The 24,662-nt window shown below is 42.7% G+C and overlaps 1 protein-coding gene across 9 annotated transcripts in view; it reads right to left on the bottom strand.

Moving 5' to 3' along the window:
- Positions 1-21,765, bottom strand: part of SLC11A2 (solute carrier family 11 member 2) — a 54,857-nt gene extending 33,092 nt beyond the window's left edge. For 3 of the 9 annotated variants that reach the window (XM_058742774.1, XM_058742775.1, XM_058742778.1), the window contains exons 1-2: positions 1,195-1,451; positions 348-419 (exon numbers count right to left, since the gene is read on the bottom strand). In XM_058742774.1, the coding sequence (XP_058598757.1) occupies positions 348-419; positions 1,195-1,261 (139 nt within the window). In that variant the 5' untranslated portion in view covers positions 1,262-1,451. Of the gene's footprint in view, positions 1-347; positions 420-1,194; positions 1,452-10,612; positions 10,724-11,186; positions 11,343-12,525; positions 13,235-16,500; positions 16,635-20,616; positions 20,779-21,220 lie in introns of those variants that run through there. The other 6 variants (XR_009265714.1, XR_009265713.1, XM_058742776.1 and 3 more) reach the window with 5 other exon arrangements.
- Positions 21,766-24,662: the final 2,897 nt, after the last annotated feature.

Raw genomic sequence — 24,662 nt, 5'->3', positions numbered from 1 at the left:
CAGTTTTTGTTACCACAGATGACAAGAAGGAAAATATGGTCAATTTCTGTTACTGATTTCAACCTAATTCCAGGGCGCCTGGGTGGCTCAATTGGTTAAGCGGCCGACTTCGGCTCAGGTCATGATCTCACGGTCCATGAGTTCGAGCCCCGCGTCAGGCTCTGTGCTGACAGCTCAGAGCCTGGAGCCTGCTTCAGATTGTGTGTCTCCCTCTCTTTCTGCCCCTCTCCCATTCATGCTTTGTCTCTCTCTCTCTCTTTCAAAAATAAGCATTAAAAAAATTAAAATAAAAAAAATAAACTTAGTTCCAAATAAAAATCAGACAATAACACAAAGCTGTAAATTACCATCTGGCATCTTCTGTTCAGGACCCAATACCATGGTGGATGACTGAGTGTCCAAGTTCTTAGAATAGGATTCTGAAATGGAGAAAAGGAAGAGAGGAATCAGCAAGAACAAACTAAAAGTTTAGAACCAGCATTTTGTTACTCTGTACAACTGATCCCGTATTATAGGAAAAGAATCCTTCTACTGAATTAGATAACCTTGAAAATAATCAGTTTTCAGAGTATGATTGAGATATTTAATAAAAATATAAAAGTCTTGCTAATAAGACTTCTAAGCCAAACTGAAGCAAAAGGTGTTTCAGGGAAATAGGCAAATACTTTTTAATAAGCATCCACAGAGAGGCTGCTAGGCGATTCCCCAGTTTCTGCCCTTTGCTTCCAGATTAACTCAAATATTTAAAACCAGATTGGTCCCCCTGCCTTTTACAAGTTTTTTATTTTAATTTTTTTTTTTAATGTTTATTTATTTTTGAGACAGCAAGAGACAGAGAATGAACGGGGGAGGGTCAGAGAGAGAGGGAGACACAGAATCTGAAGCAGGTTCCAGGCTCGGAGCTGTCAGCACAGAGCCCGACGCGGGGCTCGAACTCATGGACGATGAGATCATGACCTGAGCTGAAGTCGGACGTTTAACCAACTGAGCCACCCAGGCACCCCAAAAGACAAAGATCTGTAACCCTTTTTGATCTAGGAAACAATTTAAGCTCATGCTTCAATTTTCTGAGAAGGGGGGAGAAAAGGAGGGCCATTATTCCCCAGGCTCATATTTCCCTGAGGAGAGAGAGACTTCTCCTACGACATTTCTCATTCCCTAACCCTTCAACAACCGGGAGCAGAAACTAATCACCATGGCCTTCCCTTCTTGGGCTCTCAGGAAAAGATGAGGTACCAGGAGGAGTAGGCACAGTCTGCATGATGCCAGAACTTCTCTCTGGCCTGCAAGGCCCAGGTGGGGGTCGGGGGACGGCGGGATGAGTGGTTGTCCCAGAGGTCCAGCATCCTGTTGGGTTAAGTTTAACTGGGGAGAGGGGAAGATGGTTGTAAGCTCATCTAGCCACAGATCTATGGAGTATTCTCCAGTCAACCCCACCAATCAGGATGATTTTTTAACATTTTGATCTGCTGATTAAGGAATTTATTTCTCAGTTGATTTCAAATTTAGAAGGAAAAAGACAAGGCAATATTTATTGTTTTAAAAAAAATTTTTTTAATGTTTATTTCTGAGACAGAGAGAGAGCATGAGCAGGGGAGGGGCAGAGAGAGAGAGAGAGAGAGAGAGAGAAAGAGAGATACAGAATCCGAAGCAGGCTCCAGGCTCCGAGCGGTCAGCACAGAGCCTGACACGGGGCTCGAACTCACAAACTGCGAGATCACGACCTGATCACGAGCCAAAGTCGGCCACTCAACCAACTGAGCCACCCAGGCGCCCTAAGGCAATATTTATTGTTAACCCTAACCCCCACTTAAATCCCAATAAAAACTATCCTCCTAAAAAGTTATAAAGCCTCTCCTTAGATATCTTTTACTGTATAAAGTCTTCATCTCTCTTGTCCCTTGTTCCTATCTGAACATTCCTCTACTTTCTTTTTTACATAATCTATCTACCAACATATTCTGTACCTATTTTAAAGAATTACAGAATTCAGACCTGAAGGGTTTTAGGTTTCATCTATCTTCCCGATGTAAAACATACTACCACTTACTAATTTGGAAAACATAACCTTTTACCTCTATAATCACCAATATCAAGTATTTTGTTGCAATGGACAACTAGCCATGTCCCTCCTATCAGGTTTTAAGACACCAGATGTCAAAAAACCAGCCAACAGATGCCAGTAATACTGATGATATTCAAACCCTCTTTAGCACCTCATCTAAATGAGATTTACATAGCTGACCACTCAGAGTAGCAGTAGCCACTTGGATTCCAATCACAGCACAGCCCTTTGGCCCCATCCAGAGCCTTTTTATTTTACATAGAATTCTAAGAAGCTAGGTTATCAGGTTATCCTAACCCATCATAAATTAGGCACTGCAAATCAGCTTTGGGACTATGGCTCTTACGGGAAAAGGTTTTGGGCCACTTGGTGTGAGGTAAAGAGCCCTTCTTTATACTTTGATCAACTCTGAGAACATTATTATTACTTAAAATTATGTTATTAATATTTTATTATGTATTATGTTATTATCAAGAATAACTCAACTTTCTTCCAATGTGGTCCCACTCACCAAGAACTGACTAAATTAGATTACTTTTATAGTGATGACTGAGAGCCTCTTTAAGGCACAGAATTGTTTAATGCATCTGGTGAAATTTTCTCCCCAAAATAAGCTTTTAAATTAAATTCTGAGAACAAACAATTCAGATAGTACTCTGTTTTTCCCCAAGCCTACAGTCTACAAAGGTGATAAATAATTTTAGACAGAAATATTTCATGACAAAATTTTTTACAATTGTTATTTGTATTCTATGGGACTATTCCTATACTAACTACATACAGAGCCAATAAGATACAAGAAGTCTGACCTTCTCTCTGAAATCTCAGGAATGTATTATTTTAAGAAAGGAAAAGAGATTATAGATTCCATTTTTCTCATCAAAACTTGCAGTTAACAAACTAGAAGTTCCACTGTTTCCAGTGTCTACAGAACATAACGAGAGCAGGGAATAGAGAAGGTCAGTTATGCTTGGTATTTAAATCTCCATGAAAATTTAAGACTCATATGGAAGCACTAAGACAGTTTTCCTCCCTAGGACTATGCCACCAGATCATTTCAGTCATTCAACTACATTAATAAAAAGATCAAGTTGAAATATAAGCAACCAGAATCAATCCAGCAATACTTGGTAATTATGATTAATATACCTTTGATAATATTCTAGCTCACCCTCAACCATAAAGCGTCACCTTCTTCCAAAGCCAGTAAGTTTCCTCCTGTCAAACAGCAACAACAGAAAAAATGGCACTCCTGGATACATGTACTATAAACTGTTTTATCCCATTCCTTATCAAAAGTTGTAAGAATGAGGTGCCTGGATGGCTCAGTCGGTTGAGGGTCCAACTCTTGATTTCGGCTCAGGTCATAATCCTGGGGTCGTGAGATAAAGCCCCATGTCAGGCTCCTCACTGAGCATGGAGCCTGCTTGGGATTCTCTCTCTCCCTCTACCCCTCTCCAACTTGTGTGTACCCACTCTCTCTCTCTTTCAAGACAAAAAAAGCTGTAAGAATGTTTACAAGTGGGGTGCCCGGCTGGCTCAGTCGGTAGAGCAATAGAGCCATGTGACTCTTGATCTCGGGGTCATGAGTTCAAGCGCCACATTGGGGTCATGAGTTCAAGCCCCACATGAGATCAAGCCCCACAGAGATTACTTTCAAACAAATGTTTTACAAGATTAAAAGGCTAATAAAATTACATTTTCTGTCTCAAATGTTAAAAGCACCCTTTGACCCAGCAATTCTGTTTCTAAGAATGTATCCTAAAGAAACACCCATACAAGGAAGTATGTGCAAGGAAATTTCCTGTAACGCTGTTTGTAGTATCAATAGACTAAAAACAACCTTGATATCAGTCAAAGACTGGTTAAATAGACTATGTACATTCACAGGATAGAATGCCATGCAGCTATTATAATAGAGCATATCTAACTGTACTGATAGGAGACAATCTCCAAGATATGTTTTCAAGTAAAAAATCCAATTTATAGACAGTATGGAATCATTTATATGGCAAGAAGAAAAAAAGAGGAGGGATGATAATATACATACGTACATGTATGGACTATCTCTCAAGGACATACCAAAAACTAATAATGCTGTCCCCAAGATGAAAGAGTAGGGAAGTACAAACAAGGTCAGGTGAAAGGAAGACCTCTCACTGAATATACACCATATACCATTTTGCACTTAAAAAAAAAATCATTTTGTCATGTACTTGTACCATTTATTTATTTTTTAATGCAAAAGTCCTATGGATTCACTCAGCTTCCAAACAAATACTTTCAGAATGTGTAGATGAACTCTGTCTGACAAAACTTCTGTAATGGATAATCAGAGATCTGCAGCTGTCCAGCTGACAGGCATATAATATACTATCTTAAGCTTAACTTATTACTACTTTGTCTTAGTGCCCAAACAGCCATGCTCTGAAATTATGAATTGGGAATTTCACTTGAATGCAAAAATTAGAAGCTGCCTTGTCAGGAGTTTCCTGACTCCTTAATTTGGGTATCCCCCCAAACACATACTAGCCATAATCAATTCTGAACATCTTATTAACATTATCTCATGTGTTCTCTTAGCATTCACAAGAACTCTGGAAGAACAGTTAATTTTTTAAAGAACAATTTAGATAGCCCAAATCTGTTTTTAAATTGCCCCCAAGAAAGTATGAAATACTGAATGTTAAAAAACATGTAAGTTAAGGGACGCCTGGGTGGCTCAGCTGGTTAAATATCTGACTCTTGGTTTCAGCTCAGGTCATGATCTCATGGTTCCTGAGATGGAACCGGCCATAAGTCGGGCTCCACACTGACAGTGTGGAGCCTGCTTGGGATTCTCTCTCTTTCTCCCTCTCTCTCTGACCCTCCCCTGCTGGTGCACAAACTCCCTCTCTCAAAATAAATAAATAAACCTGGGCACCTGGGTGGCTGAGTCAGTTAAGCATTTGACTTCAGCGCAGGTCATGATTTCACGGTTTGTGGGTTTGAGCTCTACGCTGACAGCTCAGAGCCTGGAGCCTGCTCCAGATTCTGTGTCTCCCTCTCTCTCTGGACCTCCCCTGCTCCCACTCCTCACTTGCTCACTCTCTCTCAAAAATAAACAAACATAAATAAATACATACATACAAACTATTTCACCGATTTCAGAGTAGTGCTCAATATTGCAAAAGTCTCCCTAAAATTAATTATAAAGTTTAGAGAGTAATGTTTTTGAACATTCCTCTAATTCATCCCTTTTTACCTCCCCTCCCCTCCCCTATATAAATAAAATCAAAGACAGCATTAAGAAGGCAACAAACTCTCATAGAGGGAACCAAAAGTGTTTATATGGAAGCAACTGGCTAAATAAATGTGAACAGGAATGTTTAAAGCTGACTGGCAAAATTCACAAGGTAGTCAGGAATCGCTTTTGCAAAGCATGGAAGGACTGAACATCCCCACCCTGATTTATTTTTTATTTTTTTATTTTTATTTTTTTAATTTTTTAAAAATGTTTATTTCGGAGAGAGAGAGAGAGAGAGAGAGAGAGAGAGAGAGAGAGAGAGAGAGAGAGAGAGAATGAGAAGGGGAGGGGCAGAGAGAGAGGGAGACACAGAATCCGAAGCAGGCTCCAGGCTCTGAGCTGTCAGCATAGAGCGTGACCCACAAACCGTGAGATCATGACCTGAGCTGAAGTCGATGCTCAACTGACTGAGCCACCTAGGCACTCCTCCCACCCTGATTTAGACCACAGGTGCTGCCCCAAGACCCCCACCAAAGCCCATGTAAGGAGTAACATAACATAGCATAACATAGCACCTAGAGGGTATTATGCTAAGTGAAATATGTCAAAGAGGGAAAGACAAATACCATATGATTTCACTTATATGTGGAATCTAAAAAGCAAAACAAACAAATGAACAATCTCTTAAATACAGAGACCAAACGGATGGTTACCTGAGTGGAGGTGTGAGGGAAGATGGGCAAAATAGGTAACGGGGATTAAGAGGTACAAACTTCCAGGTGGCTGGGTGAGTCAGTCCATTAAGCATCTGACTTCATCTCAGGTCATGATCTCATGGTTTCTGAGTTCAAGTCCTGCACTGGTGAGCTTGAGCCCTGCTTAGGGTGAGCCCCAATTCTCTCCCTCCCTCTCTCTCTGCCCCTCGCTCACTTGCGCCCCCCCCCCCTCAAAAAAAAAAAAGAAGTACAAACTTCCAATTTTAAAATAAATAAGTCATGGAAATGAAAAGGAAAGCATAGGGAATATAGTCAACAATACTGTAATAACATTTCACGGTGGCAAATGGGAACTCCATGTACCATGGGAAGTGTCCCATTATGTACAGAATTGTCAAATCACTATGTTGTACACCTGACTCTAATATAATATTATATGTCAACTATGATAATTAATTTTTAAAAAGCCTTGTGAATTTCTAAATTATTCTTGAGGATACAAAGTTTAGAATTTTTTAAATTTAGATGTAAGTGCCTCCTATTTTTCTGTTATGAAAATGAATTTGATAGAAAATGATAAAATGAAGAAAAGACAGGTTGAGACTGATTACACCTACTTCTGTGAAGGAAGGAAAAGTGAAAAGTCCCTGTGGTGTTAGTTTAAGAAAAGGCCTGAAAACTCTAATCCTCACTACCTAACTAGAGAATGTCTTCATATTAGAATGTCTTCAGCCAAAGCCACAGAAACACACCCAGTTCACAAAGTACAAACAGTACTCCTATTGTACAATGTGCTTAATACGCATCAGGGCTTCTGTATGTGTGTGTCTCTTTCTCACTCTGGCACGATGGCCATTAAGATACCAGTGTGGACTGTTTTTCATTTTACTGACTTTGTATACTGTAGTAATAATTTCAAAATTGGGATAATCTTGCTTAGTCTCCCAGAGAACCACAATTTCAACTCAACATCAAGTTTGCTGTTTCTCGCTTGAGCTGGACTTCTGAGAATCTGTTTCACAGTTGAAAGAAAAACATGACATTGAGAACACTGAATGATAAAAAAAAAAAAAAGAAGAAAAAAAATGTTAAGCAGCAAGGAGAGAGGGAGTAAGAAATGGGGAGAAAGATAATGAAACTGGCTGCCTGGGTGTCAAAGATGATAACAGCTGGGAGAAATGTGGCCAGGCTGTCCAGAAGTACTGATCTTTCAAAAAATATATCACTCATCAACCAGAGACTTCAGAATTAGAAGGACCTGATACCTACTAGACAGAACACTTTCTCTGCTCATTGCTGAGGGTTAACCAGCTTTCAAACCTCTATGCTCACAAGTCAGGGTCCCTGAAGTCTGACCTCTAGAGACTGTAGCTGGGTCTTTGTTCCTCCCAATTCTCACACAGAGAGCTTCCTCTGATTTCTTCCTAACCAGAAGTAAACAGCCGTGCATTTCCCTTTGGGGGAACCAACCTGGCCTCCCAGCCTGACGCATCTATCCTGCAACTCTACACTCTGTGAACAATTTCAAACACCCCTTTATATTGAAATAAGAAGGTCACTATTAAGTAAGCCTATACCCACTCATGCCTCAGAAAAATGTTTTGCCCTCACACTTGCATGAGTCATTTTCCTCTGGCAAATGTGAAGAATGATTACTAGACTACATTCAATTCATTCATTCCAATGACACATTCTGGCCCATCGGACGTAGCCTGGCCTTAACAATTTGAGTACATATTTTCCTCAACACGTCTTTTCTTAAAGAAAAATTATATGTACAGACAAATAACACTTACTACAAGATTCTCCAGCTGCACACCTGCCTCCTTCTGCTCTTTGGAACCTGTTTAAAATTTTAATAATTAACTTGCAGCCTTCTCCTTTCATTACCTAGGGGTTTTAGCAGTCACTTGATTACTAGCGATTAATGGGACCAAAACAAAAATAACCCAAACAAGATCACCTACCAGCAATAAGCATAAAGACAAGCCTAAGAACCCCAACTTCCCAATTCAAGGTTTTACTGGAAACTTTGGTCTTCACATTAAAAAATATAAGTGACTTCAGCCTTAAAATTAAAAGTGGAGGGGCGCCTGGGTGGCTCAGTCGGTTAAGCGGCCGACTTCGGCTCAGGTCATGATCTCGCGGTCAGTGAGTTCAAGCCCCGCGTCGGGCTCTGTGCTGACAGCTCAGAGCCTGGAGCCTGTTTCAGATTCTGTGTCTCCCTCTCTCTGACCCTCCCCCGTTCATGCTCTGTCTCTCTCTGTCTCAAAAATAAGTAAACGTTAAAAAAAAAAAAATTAAAAGTGGAAAAGGAACTAGATGATAAGTATATTTTCTATCATTCCTGGCCAACTATTTTATATTCTATTCCCATTTTATTATAGTTTATAATACAAACAATGTTGTATGTTATCCATGATGCCCCTGATGATGTCTGAAGGGTCTTTCTTTGTGTCTCCAGGGGCCCAAAAATGTCAATTGTTAAATATCTGTTTGTTAAATTATCAAAAGAATGAATAGCATCTGATGAGACAAAAGGGGTCTAGCTTTTCCAAAGCCTTATATTCTGCACATTCCAATGCTCCCTGCCTTCTTTTCCAAAATATTTTATTCAGACCACAGAGACTCAGATGATAAGGATGACAACAACATTAGAGCAAAAGGCTTCCTTTTCTCCCTTAAACACTCAACTCCTTGAAGATGCCACTCCCTTTCCTCCTTACTCAAGCACAAGTAAAGAGGTTTCAAGAAGACACCGTCCTCTATCCTCACCAAACTCACATCCAACTTTCAACCCTACAGAAGTACTAAATTGTCTCATTCCAAAGCTAAATAACTGAACGTATACCATCCGTACTTCAGCCAAATCGGGACAGCATACTCTTTTTCACAAATTCAGAGTTTCTCATTTTGTGATTATGCTATGTGTGTAAATAGCAGCTTTCATGGAAGGGGAGAATTGGAAGACAAAACAGTCTTCCATTAGCGCCTTCCAGATAACACTGTAAGAACTTAGGAGAGACTTTTAAGGGCACCTGGGTGGCCCTAAAATCAAGTGTCTGACACTCGATTTCAGCTCAGGTCACGATCTCACAGTTCGTGAATTTGGGCCCTGCATCAGGCTCTGGAGTAGAGCCTGCTTGGGATTCTGTCTCCCTCTCTCTCTCTCTCTGTCCCTCTCCCCTCTCAAAATAAACAAATAAACATTAAAAAGAAATTTAAAAAAAAAGAGACAATTTTAAGCTCATGGAAAGGGTATAAATCTGTCAGCAGACTGTATTTATGTACATGGGGAGGAGACAAGGAATAAAGACGCCTTTCACTCCACAGCACCCACCCAAAAGATGCTACTTTATGGATACTGTTCTCTAACCTCTAACCTTGACGTCACTGAGTCAAAACTGAAGTAAAACTGCTTAGTAGTTGCTCTGTAGAGTAATCCAAGGAACCACTGCGGATTTCCTAACAGTAAAGTAAGATTAGATTCATACCAAGCTTCCCCATTCATTAACAAGAAGTGTTGCCAGGCTGCCCAGAAATTCCCCTCCGAAGTCCCACAGCCATCCCGGAAACATGAGAAACCAAGTATACTGCAATCATGGCCTTTTTGGTAGTGGATCCAAAATAAACCGTGCCTGGGCCAAGACTGTCAATGAAGTATTTTCCAATGAAAAACTAAACAGCCCAAAAAGTTTTGAGGCTTCGTTTACTCAACACAGCTGTCACAGCCATACCTAGTATAGTGATAGTTTCCAACCTTATTTAATGATACAGTAAACACCCAGTAGGAAGCCTCTAATCACCCGGAATTATACTATACCTTCAGGTCAACGTTAACACCAGGGATGGAAAACAAGGGCCTAAGGATTCATTCACAATAGGCTCACACGATTCTGAGCAAAGGGTAAGTTATAAGATCAAAATTCTTTGGACGGGAATCTTTAGCCGAAAGAAGGCACGTGTTAAGTAATAAAAATTCCTACACGCCAAGAACTAAGCACTTCATCTGTATCAACTTATTTTATACTCACTAACAAACTTGTAAGATTTATAGTATCAATTCTCATTTTAAATTCCTGGAGACAAATGAACCAGGAGGCTAAGCAACTTGCTCAAAGGTTTACACAGCCAAGAAGTGGTGCAAACTGGTGGGCCTTCCATTCACAGGAGTCACGGTCAACAGTGTCCCCCCGGTTTCACCGACATTCACTAAAATAATGGCCAGCAAAAGTTTCTGGAAGCCCATTTGCCCTTGCTGCTCCTTCCACAGAATTTCTGCTTTTGCCTTCCACTTTAGAGATATGCCGCGTTCCCTTAACTTCGCAGCACTCTTCTGAAAGCAACAGACAATATGAAAATATGCTCATTTTACACACAGGAAAACTCAATCCCAGGTTCCTCAACTTCTTCCCTAATGATGCTCTTTGAAATCGTCTGGTACATGAGTCGGGGAATTGGGGCGCGGGGCGGGGGGGGGGGGGGGGGGGAGTGGAAAGGAATCCAAAGACGGAATATCGCAGCTTTAAAAGCAGGGATACAAGAAACCGAACAGTTGGAGAGCATCCACCCCACTTCAATACCGTGTGCCCCCTATAAAAGTACCTGGAGCCAGGAAGCGGCACAAAGAGCCCTAAAACCAATCTACACGCGAGTACTCAGCGGCCTGCCCAGGCCCTTCACTCGAAGGCGCTCCATGGATGTCGGCTGCACTAAAGTGATCTTTATTGTTAAAGAGGAGCGGCGGGAGGCCCAGGGAACGGGCGCGGCCCCAGGGCTCCGCAGATAAGAAGGCGGCTGCGGGGACCTTGCCCTGTGCCCGTCGCCTCCTCCGCGGCGTGAAGCGGGTCAGCGCACCCTGGATCACGGGTTCCCGCGCGGCGGCAGGTCCACACGGGGGTTCGGCCATTTCGCCTAGGCCGCGGCGGGGAAGGGACAAGGCCCCACAACCTCAGGCGTTCGCTCCCTGCCCCCACCCCCCGCCCCGCTCTCTGTCTTCCTTCGAATAAGGCGGCTCTGTCTGGCCCCCCGCACCGCCCCTCGCCGTCCCGCATGGCGCCCCGCGTGCCCCATACTGGCCCCGGCGCCTGCTCCCTGGCCCACCCCCGCGCCCTCCCGGCCGGCCTGGGGAAACTGGTGCGGCCGCGTGACCCCTGACCTCGCCCGCCGGTGGCCTTACCGGTTCCGCAGCCACCAGACAGGATGCCCTCGCGCTGGCCGCTCCATATCCCGGGAGCTAGCGCCAAGCCGGCCAACCCCCTACACGCCCCGCGATTGGCCGATAGGACCGCAGTTGCACATTCCTATTGGCTGGACTCCTCGTATTCCCGGTAGCTGCCGGCGCGCGTGGCCAGCTGAGGGCGTCCCGAGGGTCCGCCCACCCCAGGGTCAGCAGGCTGGAGGCGGGGCCACGACGGCCTGGGCTGGAGCTGTTTCTCGCCGAGCCATTGCGAGCGCGGGTCGTGCTCAACTGAGTGTGGATGTTGGGGCTCCGGCGGTCCTGCGCCCAGTCCCGGGTCAGATCAATTTCCTACCTCAGTTAGCCGCTGCCTCACATTAGATACTGGCAGTCAAGCCCCCTTTTTTTCTGGAGACTTTGTTCAGCGAGGTACAGCTCCACTCCATAAAGTTTAGCCAACCTGGCAGGACCATATGCTCTCGTCCCCAGAGCCACACCATAGTATCTGCTGCTTCACCGAAAGCAACCCACACCCGGGAGGAATCGCGAGACATCAGCTAGTACAGCCAGTTCCACCGCATCAGATGCCCCACTCCCAAGCCTCTGTAATGAATTGTTTTCCTCCATCCTACCCGGCTGGTTCACTTCTTCCTCCAAGCTTTATCTCTGCCTACCTAAAAGCGATCCCGCCCCAGCCCCAACCTCACAACGCCAGCCTTTCCCTGAAGATGATAGCCAGACTAGTGGTGCTTTAGAGGGAAGAAAAATTGTCTGACGAGCCACCCTCATTTTCTACAATGCCCTTTAGAGCTTCCAGAAACATTCTTAGACACCCCCCTACAGCTTACGTTGAAGATAACCAAGCTTATCTAACCAAATTGTAGGCTTAGAGAGGAAAAGAAGCATAAACCCCTCCAACTTCTTTCTCCACGTAAAAAACTGCTAGGAGAAAATTTTATTAGATAGTAAAAAGAGTCCAAGAGAGGAGGAAGGAGAATGAACTGCAAAAAGAAAACTCCAAATCAAGTACAAAGTAAAAATCTCAGGGACAAAAAAACTGGGCTGAGTATCCTCAGTTACTCTGGAACAGGCTGGTTTCCATACAGAACTTCCCCTAGAGAGAAAAAGAAAATGCACAAATTAGTTCTGAGAATCTCTCTCCAACACCTCTGGGTAGTTTTCAGAAAGGCTTCATGAAGTCCTTCCAGACCAGAACCTTTCCTGTGGGAACTTCTGCTGCAACTAGAAAGTAAAATGGCTGGAGCCATTCATGTCCCCCTAACAGGTCTGCTCAGCTAAGCAACCTCTTTGGGCTTCCGCATGGTTGCTGGCTACTTACTGAGCTCACAGTGTGGAGCTTCATCCTTCTTAGGTTGCTTCTTCATTGTGCAGGCTGGATTTGACTTTTCCGAGCGTCAGCTCCTGCCTGTATATATGCAGACAAGTGCGCCTCCCTTGGTTAGATAAGGGCACTTGGGCTGCTCTGGGCAACACCACGTTGGTAAAGACACTGCCGGGAATTTCAAGAGGCAAACCACACCCTTCAAAGCATAATCAAATTTCATCTTTGACCTGCCATGAAAAGGGAAGCATCGTATATCTGCCACTCCCGGATATTAATGAACAATTAATTGAGTTTGAAAACGTGTATTCTAAGATTTCGTCTTTGATCCACCGGGCAGGAGCTGGAGGCCAATCTGTGAGTGGCAGTGGATGAAAGGGGTGGAGTAAAAGGAATTGCTTTCCTTCAGGATGCCACTCCCCTTGGTGTGAAGCTAGTTAGGGCACTTGTACCACGGCAGCATGTGCACAAAGACTCTGCTCCCATAAGGTGTTAGCTGAAACCAATTAACCCCAAGCCTGACAGTCCACTAGTATTTTCCATAGGTACGTGCGGCACTGATGCAATTATGAGGAGTCTCACGGTGTGGGTAAAAGCACCGCCCAGTCTGTCCCTTGGGATCTGAGGGACCCGCTGGCTCAGGCTGGTCAATCAGTGATCCACAGGCTGACAACAAAGACATGCGAACCCAGGACTGGGGCATCTGCTGGAAAAGAAAAAGAAAAAACAAAAATGAAAACCTGAGACTGTAAAAAAAATCCAGAGCAAGCCCAGAATTTCTCAATCTGGGAGAAGGGGAATTGAAAGAATGAGGAAATCATGCCTCTGGCAAATAGTTTATTTAGTAGGCCAGCTGGAGGCAGAGGTGGAAAGGAGACATGGGGGCGGGGCAAGTAAGAAGAGTGAAGTGGGATACTGGGAGGAAGAAGTTGCTGCCTTCAGAAACTTTTCTCACAGTTTTAAAGAAAATCTGCTTAATACCACAAAAACATATGCAAATAAGTGCGATAGAAAGAAATGTCTTAGAATGGAAAAGAAAGAAAAGAGTAATCGATTCATATTGGTCAAAGTAGGCTTCTAGCAGGTGGCTCTGCTTCCTATTCAGAACTGTAGGGTCAGAAGATCTACAAATCTCTTTCCCTGGATCCCAGATGAAGATCTCTTTGTTTCAGGGCACGCACAAATACTAAAAGCCGTATCATTACAATGTGCCCTGCTCCTTATCCTTGTGCTACCTCAGACAAGTTCCCCAATGCAGAGCTGCCTTAGATTGAGTGGGGCACTGATTTGTCCCCCTTCCCAGGAAAATACGTACACACAAAATCATCCCTGAACTAAAATGTTGGAGGAAGAAGCCCTATTTTGGTTTAGGAGTTCCAAAAACAGGAATGGATTTTACAATGAGACTCTACCATAGCTCCTGTTTCGTTTACTCAACAGTTCCCCTGGTATATACACTCCACTCATGCCTTCCAGGTCCGTGATTCTCACTGACATTAATTGCATTCTTATTATGTATCCGTATCAGACACCACATATAACATGTCACAAACATGAGCTAGGCTTTGAACACAGATCTGTTCTTGAAGAACCAGCGCTCAACCACCATACCATTCTGCCTCTGTTGTGTACACCTAAAACAATTCCCTTTCATTCAACTCCAGCTCAAAAAACGATCTCTTGTAAATTCCCTGAATATCCCACATTACCACAGTAGCCAACTGGTTTCTGGGTAGATGTTAATATGTGTTTGTGTCACGCGTGCCCTTTATCGAAATAGGAGACTTTTCCTTCCATGCTTTACCTTTGACCCACCCTCCAAGTATTCTTTTTCATGCTTTTGTTTTCCCTGAAACAGCTGCTAGGAATTAACTCCTCCCACCCTTCCCCTTCCTTACCTGGAAAACTCGTTATTATCATTTAAGCTTCCCTTAAAATATCCCCCTCCGTGATGCATTCCTGCCTCCTCCAGGCTGCATTAGCCCTCTATTCTCTTTGACCCAAGCAGTTTTTGCTCTACTCTAGCACTGGCTCATTCTGTATATACCTATTGAGAATCTACTGTGTGCCAGGCATAGATGGGGTGGTACAGATATAAACACAAATAAGATAAGCACAGCCTCTTACAGGGCTATTGTTTTGGTGCATCCCTTCTCCCACTAACTTGTTCGCTTCTCAATATGGGTGATTATCTTATCTTTGTACATCTGCTAACAAAGGCCAGCTATATGGGAGGTGTTTCATAAACGGATTAGCCCACTTTTTAATATGTTATGGCTGACATATTGCCTGACAAGGCAATACAGAATAATGATTAGGATATGTTTATATTAATGTATCTATTTCCCAAGTTGAGTCTTACTACCCTAAAAACATTTCTCCCTCGAATCCGCTAGCCTTGTAAGGCTATTGCTGTGATAAATGTTAGAATGCACAGACAGGATCCCCCTTGGGAATAAAGGACTTATGACCCCAGCTGTTGAAGTGGGCACACTGCTGGCAGATGGCCCTCAGCTGTCACGTCATGCCTCTTTCTTAGGGAGCCCACACGGAATGACTGATTTATGTAGGAGCGTAAAGATTCATCCCTCTCACCCCAACCAGGAACAGCTCTGAAAGTCAGCTGAGCCTTCGTCCTGCCTCACAGCCCGACTTCTCCTTCGGTGCAGATTTGCTTCCCTTACCTTCGTAGTGATCTCAAGAGCACTTCCTAATAAACCTAGTGCTTCCAACACAGAGTTGGCTTCTCTTCTTACTTCCTCTTCTTATAAAACCCAAAATCAAGGTCTCTGAAAAAGTGACCAGCACTTACTCTGCTTCCTGAACACTCCTTTATTTTTCTACCCTTTGTGATCTACCCCGGTAAGTACTTTCTTGTTAGCTAAATAATATCGTCATTGGCCATCTATGGTCAGAACCCACAGACTCTTGAGCTCTTGCCACATTCGAAATGTCATACCACTCCTCTTCCTTCCAACTCTGTGTCTTTGGATTCCATCATACTCTGCTCTCTGGGCAGTTCTATTTGGATCGCGCTTCCTCTACTTTCTTCAATTGCTACTTTTCTTCTTCCTACTCCTTAAATGTTGGCATTCCTTAGGTTCAACGCTTGGTCCTCTAATTCTACACAATCCCTACAACTTCAGTGTAACAATACCGGGACCCACCCAGCATTAGAGACACTATGGGACAGCTTGGAATAATGGAAAGAGCAACCTCTTAAGAGTAACACGGACCTGGATTTGAGGTCTAGCCAGCTGGGAAACCATGGGTACGCTCTTAAATCTTTGTGTTGATATGGTATGATAAGTGGGTATGATACTAACCTCTGAAGGATATTCTCTCTATCGTTTGTTCCCCAAATGCACCAATGTTCTTTCTTGCCTCCCCACCTTTTCACATGCTGTACTCCTGCTGGAACATTCTTGCTCTACACATCTTTCAGCTGGGCCTATTCCTACTCACCACTGAGGTCTCACTTTAAATGCTTCTTCCTCCAAAAGCCTTCCACGAGCCCAAGTGTCTGAGTAAGGCATGTTTTCTATGTAGTCCTATGATATACTATACTGTATTCTTCCCTTTCCCATAACACCGAATTGCTTTTGTGGTTTGTATTTCTCCTTGAGAGCCAGAACTTTATCATGTTCACTGGTGTGTCCTTGGGGAGGAGTCCCAGGCTGTGATAGCATCCCTTCACAGCCATGGCACCATTTCACCTTCTTGACAATGATTCCCAAAGGCCATTACTCTCTGTACCCTCTTTCCCTGAGCTACACCTGCCTCTTGGACTTTCTCCTCGCATGTCCAGCTAGAAAGTCAGCATTACTATATCCCCAACTATCCTCCTTTCTCTTCAAACCAGGTTGTTCTTACAATTTCCTTATATTCCCAGTTTCTAGGACTTGAAAACTGAAGGTTATCATGGATTCCTCATCTTCCCTTACATAAAATAATGGTAATTATGTAGCCTACCTGCGCAAGGTCAGTTGTCCCCTTCTATTTCAACTGCTACCTTCCTGCTTAGGCCCCCATAGCTCTGACCTCCATAGCCTCAATTTCCTCCTGATCAATCTATTTCTCTACCCCACTTGGAAACTTCCTATAGCCTACAGAGTAAAGAAGGAAAGAGGAGATCACATCAACTAAGTGCCACTTCATGCCACGTGGAGGATATTTTACACACATTATCACATTAAATACAGAACAGACTTTTCATCTGGCATTCAAGATCCCCCACACCATGGTTCCAGCCCTCCTTCCACCTCATCTTCCACCTCTCCACCATGCAAACCCTTCTTTTCCGTTGAATTTCCGATTTTCTTTCCCCAACACACCCTGGGTTTGCCTGACCCTATGCTTTTGGCTCCTTTTGTTACCTCCACTCACAGTTCTAGTCTCCATTTTTTTAATGCTTTTTATCAAAATTTGTTTTTAAGTTTGTTTATTTGGGGGCGGGAGAGCACGAGAAGGGGAGGGGCAGAGAGAGGGAGAGGGAAAGAAAGAATCCAAGGAGGCTCCAAGCTGCCAACACAGAGCCTGATGCAGGGCTCGATCCCACAAACCGTGAGATCGTGACCTGAGTCAACATCAAGAGTTGAACATTCAACCAACTGAGTCACCCACGTGTCCCTCTAGTATCCATTTTTCAAGGCTCAACTCAAATACCACCTGCTCCCTTAAAGCCTTTCCTGATTCTCACGGGATATGACTTCTGCTGCTCCAGAATCTTTGTGAGGGCTTTTTTTTTTTTTTTTTGGCTCAAATTTTTCCTTTTATTAAGGAAATAAATTCCTTTTATTTGAGCTTATTCTCTAATTTTTGCCAGTAGAGTATGAGCTTCATAAAGATAGCTGTACATACATTATTTTTTTATTGTTCGCTGCACCTAGTAATATACTTAGCACATCCTTTAGCACTCAATAAACATTTGTGATCTTGAACTTTAGCTTGGATTTGACTTTACATATATGTGACCTGTAAAAGTGTTTTTCAAACTGAGTCTCAATCCATCTTACTGAATGGTGAAGTCAATTTAGTGGGTCACAATCCGAATTTTTAAAAAATGAAATAGGTTGGGGCACCTGGGTGGCTCAGTCGGTTGAGCGTCTGACTTTGGCTCAGGTCACGATCTTACGGTTTGTGAGTTCAAGCCCCACGTCAGGCTCTGTGCTGACAGCTCAGAGCCTGGAGCCTGCTTCGGATTCTGTGTCTCCCTCTCTGTCTGTCCCCCCCGCCCCCCACCTCAAGAATAAGTAAACATTAAAAAAAATTTTTTTAATGAGATAGGAAATATCAAAGAATGTCATAAGTACTAAGGTAGGTATTGCTTTGTAAAACTTTAATGATGTGTGTGTGGCTTCTTACCGTAGCAGTCAAAAAAAGGTGAAAAAGCACCACTTTAATACATATGCATTATTTCAGTCAGCTGATTACAAGCTCCTTGATGACAGAAAGCTGATCTGACCAACTCTAACCTTACGATCGGTGAGAGCCAACCCCCTACTCCTGAACCTCACTCATTCCAGAAAGCTGCCCTAGGAATTAAAAGAGGGACTCAAGGCAAACAGCAAGGTCCTATTAAGTGAGCTTCTCCTCTGTTAAGAGAGACAAAAAATAAATAAATTCATGAAGAAATTCTACAAATACTTAAGAAAGCAGATGGAAAACTATAGACCAGGCCTTGGATTTAGCACCAGAAGACCCACATTAGAGTTCTCACTCTGCTGTTCACTGTGTGATGCTGAATGAATTGCTTGATTTCTTGAGCTTCAGTTTTAACCAATTAAAAGAACAACATATACCCCGCCTCACATAACTGTATTAAAATTAAATTTTATATACACACGAGATTATTTTGTAAACTATAAAAATGTTCAAAAGTTTTAGATAAAAACCTGCATGTGTCATTCAGTAAAAAAGTGAAAATTGATGGGGCACAAATTATACAGCTAAATGGGCACGAGGTGTGATTTTCATTTTGTTTTTTGATGGTCAGTGACACCCAGAAACCCACTCAGACTGGTGTGCTCAAAGGGAACTGAATCATTCACATAAGTGGGAAATCCAATGGCACATCTAGCTTGAAGCAGGGCTGGATCTGAGGACTCAGATAATATTGCCAAGCTACCGTGCACCTGTCTTTATCTAACTCTCTCTCTCTAGACTCTGTATCCGTCCTAGAATGATTTTATTCTCAAGCAAGTTCTCCTTGCATGGGGGAACAATGGCCACCATCTGCTCTGGGCCAATGTGATCCTCACAGCCTGGAGTATCTCTTTCCCTATTGTTCCAGCAAAAGTGTTGGGGAGGGCTGTGTCTGATAACCTAGCTTGGGTCACGAACCAAGTCCCAAGCTGAAAACAGTGCCCAGGGGTGCCTGGGACACAAGCTGACCATTAGAGCTAGGGGGTGTGGTCAGCCCTACTGGAGTCATCTGAACTGAAAAAGAGATTGGTAGGGAGTCTTCTCCAGGGGTCAGAGATTCAGAATGACAGAGATTCAGAATGACCAAGTTTCTTTTTTTTTTTTTTTTTTTTTTTTTTAATTTTTTTTTCAACGTTTTTTATTTATTTTTGGGGCAGAGAGAGACAGAGCATGAACGGGGGAGGGGCAGAGAGAGAGGGAGACACACAGAACTGGAAACAGGCTCCAGGCTCCGAGCCATCAGCCCAGAGCCCGACGCGGGGCTCGAACTCACGGACCGCGAGATCGTGACCTGGCTGAAGTCGGACGCTTAACCGACTGCGCCATCCAGGCGCCCCCAGAATGACCAAGTTTCTAAAGCTGAATAGGATTAGTTTAGAAAGACTTCATGATCTCTTCTGCTTAGCTTCACCATAAAACAGCAGAGGAATGTTTGTTCCATTTCATTTCATTTACTTAATAAATATAGCACCGAGGATCTACTATGTGCAAGTGCTGTTCAAGGCACTGGAATATTGTAATGATCAAGATATACAAATGTCCTGCTCTCAGAGAACTTACATTCTGTGGGGGAGACCAATAATAAACAAGTCAATAAATATAAGTGAGAAAGTAATAAATTCTATTAAAAAATAAATTTGAGGGGCGCCTGGGTGGCTCAGTCGGTTAAGCGTCCGACTTCGGCTCAGGGCATGATCTCACGGTCCGTGAGTTCGAGCCCCACGTCGGGCTCTGTGCTGACAGCTCAGAGCCTGGAGCCTGCTTCGGATTCTGTGTCTCCCTCTCTCTCTGACCCTCCGCCGTTCATGCCCTGTCTCTCTCTGTCTCAAAAATGAATAAACATTAAAAAACAAATTTGAAAGGTAAGGTAAGGAGCAGCAAGAGCCAGAGGTGAGAGGTAAGGATTATTTGACAAAGGATGGTTAGAGAAGATGTCACTGGGTGACTTTGAAGCAGAAATCTGACCAAAGTGAGAAAGCAAACCACATGATTAGCATCTGGGAAAGAACTTCCAGGCAGAGGGACCAGCAAGTGCAAAGATCCTGAGACAGGGCCAATAACTTCCCCCTGGAGCAATACATGTACACTTATTAACATATATTTGCATGTGTATGTGATCATGTTAATTATTTTTCTACATTAAATCGATGACTTTTAGGACAGTAATACTAAACTGCAAAATCCTGGGGCGCCTGGGTGGTTCAGTCAGTTAAGCATCCGACTTCGGCTCAGGTCATGATCTCGCGGTTTGTGGGTTCGGGCCCCACATAGGGCTCTGTGCTGACAGCTCGGAGCCTGAAGCCTGCTTTGGATTCTTGTCTTCCCCCTCTCTGCCCCTCCCCTGCTCCTGCTCTGTGTCTCTCTGTCTCTCAATAATAAATAAACGTTAAAAAAATTTTTAACTGCAAAATCCGTAAAGTCTTTCTACTATTGATTCTTCTAGGTAAGATATTTATGAATCTTGTTGAGTGTGCACAGGTGCCTAGACTTGAGGCAGGGACTTCCTTTGCCCAATAGAAACTGAACCCAGCGGAAGCTCACTAAATGGTGCTGGTGGGATAACAAGCCATGCAGCACAGTGAATACCAAGACTGATGGGACAGAGATCCTGGGTGACCCAACTAAAGCTGGGTGGGGAGAATTTCCTTCTAGGGATTTTCTTACCTCTGTCCTTTTGCTCTAATTGCCGTGGACGTGCCAGGCGGCACAAAGTGGCTCCTGAGGGTGGTTCCTGCTGCTGCTGGGTAAAGGTCCCTTATCCAAAGCCAAGGACTAACACAAAGGAAAAATTCCTCTGATCTCAGTCCTTAGCAAGGGTTATGTCACCTGAAAGAGAAAAGCTTGGGGTGGGGTACGTGTGTGTGAAGGGTGGAAGGGAGTGAGAGAAGTCAGAAAGCAAGAGACCCGCCCTCCCTAATTGATTGGTGACAGTTTCCCTGAACTTGGAACCCCTATAACCCATCCCTACTTGGCGCTGTTTTTCATCCAGTGATGCCCTTATCCTTAAATTGCACTATTTCTGGCATGTTTGATGTTCTTTACTACCCCCAGTAGCTAGATTGGCCTTTTAATTGTCAGATGGATAGGTCCTTTGCTTATCTGTTTGTATTCATTTTCATAGAGTATGAATTCTTAGACCATGTTCAGGAAAAACATATTCTAAATGTAGCTCAGTGTCTACCTTAATTGCTCATTACGAACAGGCACTCATAAAGGCTTTTTGATGATGATTATGACTGCAGTGATTACACTGGAAATCAAAGGCTACCTGTTATAATTTTGGACTGCTGCTCCTCTGGAATGCTAACCTCTTTTACAAGTCTTCTCTCATAAACTGGTTTCCACTGGACTCCACCCGAACCCCTTCCGTTTGATGGCCAGGAGACCTATGTTTTAATCTCAGATCCACCAAAAACTTCTGTGTGTCTCTTACATGCCTTAGTTTCACAGTTTTCTAGTGCAGGATGGAAGAAGCTCACAGGACTTGCAAGTAGAAACAAGAGGTAAAATTAAAAAGTAGATACGGTAGATGCGGAAGGGCTTCAAGAGTAGGACGTGAGGAGGCTGTCAGAAGCTTCTCCTTCAGTCCCAGCCCTCTGAGACACTCTTCTTTCTCCCTGTAGACACACTTCTTCCAGGATCCTCAGGTTCCCGGTCTGAAGGAGGAACCATGCTTGCGCGTCATCTTTCGCAGAGTTTCCTCCCGATGACCCTCTTGACCTCATTTTTGCCGCTTGCTTCTTCCTTACAGGCCTTCAAACAGATACTTTTCTAAGCCTGGAGGTCGTTTATATCCCCATTCTGTTCTTGCTAAGAGAAAAACAATGTGCCAAAAAACAATGACTGGAATGAGAAATGTGCTGGAGTCAAACGGTGAGCCCCGCAAGCTTCAGAAGACAGAAAAAGAACAAGCAAAAATAAACTCCAGGCGAATTAAAGACCTGAAATGGTAAAACAAATGAAATAAAACCTTCAAAATCATCTGAAAAAATATAAATATCTTTATGATCCTAAGATAGAATTTAAAAAGCCAAATTATGAAAAAGCAGAAGTTATAATAGCCAGTTTTGATAAAGCTGACTGTAACAAATCTGTAACAAATACTAAATACTCATACACACACACACACACACACACACAAAATATATATATATATATTTTTTTAGTAGGTTCCACACCCAATGTGGGGCTTGAACTCATGATCCTGAGATGAAGAGTGACATGCTCCACCAACTGAGCCAGCTGGCAGCCCCTCTAAAAGTATTTTATTTTATTTATTTATTTTTTTTTTTAATTTTTTTTTTTTTTAACATTTATTTATTTTTGAGACAGAGAGAGACAGAGCATGAACGGGGAAGGGTCAGAGAGAGAGGGAGACACAGAATCTGAAACGGGCTCCAGGCTCCGAGCCATCAGCCCAGAGCCTGACGCGGGGCTCGAACTCACGGACCGCGAGATCGTGACCTGGCTGAAGTCGGACGCTTAACCGACTGCGCCACCCAGGCGCCCCTAAAAGTATTTTAAACAAGGTCAAAATACAAGTAACGGATGGGGAGATAGGGAGAAGGTATCTGCAATGTACATGCATATCAGAAAAAGATTGGTATTTAGCATCTGTAAAGGCTTCCTATAAACCAATTACAATAAAAAAGAAGATAAACAACCCAGTGGGAAGATAGACATAAGGTATGAATAGACAATTACCAGAAGACATTCAAACAATGGTACATATAAAAATCTATTCTACCTCTCCAGTATCCAGGAAAATGCAAAGTAAACTGACAAAGAGTTTCATTGCACATCTACTGGATTAGCAATAATCTAAAAGTCTGACCATTTTAAGTGTTGGTGAGAAACTAGGACTTGCATATCCTGTAAAACTGATACAACCACTTTGGAGAGCAACAGGGCAATATTTACTCAAGTTGAAAATGCATATATCCTCCGATCCAGAAAGTCTACTGCCTTGGAACAGTGTTTTTTAGTCCATTAGTGGGTCATGAAATCGTTTTAGTTAGTCGTGTCCAGCATTTTACAAAAATGGAATAGAATAGTAAATAGAGTGCAGATAGCCTAAGTAAGTATTATTTCACTAAACTTTTATTTTGTATATTAAATGAGTCTTGTTATAAAATGCATTTTTTTAATTGTTCATTTATTTTTGAGACAGCATGTGCGCACTGTCAGCGCAGAGCCTGATGCAGGCTTGAACTCATGAGCTGTGAGATCATGACATGAGCCGAAGTTCGATGCTTAACGGACTAAGTCACTCAGGCGCCTCATAAATTAATTGTATTCTTACCATGAGTTATGGTTAAAAAAACACAAAAAACCACTCTGAAAACACTGCTTAAGAGGAACTCTCATACATAAGAACAAGGAAGCCTGTTCAAGGATGTTCCCCTACAAGACAGTGTTTGTAATAATGAAACATTGAAAACAACATAAATGTTTATCAGTAACAAACAGAATAACAAACTGGAGTGCATTCATGAGATGGAACACCACACAGCAGCTAAAATTAATGAACTTGGTCTACATGGATGAATTCTGAAAGCAAATTTGAGGGAAATAAAAATAAATGCCACTTGAAACCAATTACAGTTGACCTTTGAACAACACAGGGGTTGGGGTATTGATCCCTCACGCGGTCAAAAATCCATGTATATCGGGGCGCCTGGGTGGCTCAATCAGTTGAGCATCCGACTTCAGCTCAGGTCATGGTCTCGCGGTCTGTGAGTTCGAGCCCCTCATCGGGCTCTGTGCTGACAGCTCAGAGCCTGGAGCTTGCTTCGGATTCTATGTCTCCCTCGCTCTCTGCCCCTCCCCCACTCATGCTCTGTCTCTCTCTCTGTCAAAAATAAATAAACATTAAAAAAATTTTTAAAAATCCATGTATAACTTTTGACTCCCTTCAGACTTAACTATTGACCAGAAGCCTTACCAATAACATAGTCAGTTAATACATATTTTGTATGTTCTATGTATTATATCCTGTATTCTTACAATAAAGTGTGCTAGAGAGAAGAAAATGTTATTTGGAAAATCACAAAGAAGAGAAAATACATTTATAGTCCCGTACTGTATTTATTGAAAAAAATCTCCATATAAGTGGGAGTGGACCCGCATTGTGTCCCAGTTCACATTATAAATTAATTTACAAATATAGAATTGTGTTAGAAACAATATTTATAAAAGTCCCTATGATTTTTCACATAGAAAAATATCCATAGAAACTTTTTTTGTACACACAGTCTGGGGGGGGGGGGTAGGTAGTCTGTTTGGTTGTCTTTCTTCATAATACTTAAAAAGTAATAGTGACGTTATTTATACCTCAATAAACTGAAAATAATTTTCTGTATTGTATATTTCAAAATAAAATTTTAAAGTAATGCTGTGAGTCTCAAAAAAGAATACACAGGGAAAAGTTAAAGTTTTTTTTACAATGTACTTGTGTTCCTTTCTCTAAAAAAAATTAAATCCCCAAACCAGCACTACTCCTATCAAAGACCCAACAACATGGTACAAAGGCAACTCAGGACATGATCTTGACCTTAATGGAATGCTGTTCCACTAAAATCAACAATTATCCACATTTTAATTAGCACTTTTTGAGTAAGTTCAAACAGGGGCTGTGCTGTGCAAACCCATGTTGTTCAAGGGTCAACTGTATATGAATATTGATTTATTAAGTAGGCTTCATGTCCAGC

This window comes from Neofelis nebulosa, chromosome 8 (genome assembly GCF_028018385.1).
Source record: "Neofelis nebulosa isolate mNeoNeb1 chromosome 8, mNeoNeb1.pri, whole genome shotgun sequence".
Taxonomy (NCBI): Eukaryota; Metazoa; Chordata; class Mammalia; order Carnivora; family Felidae; genus Neofelis; species Neofelis nebulosa.
This window is presented reverse-complemented; position numbering and strand designations above follow the sequence as displayed.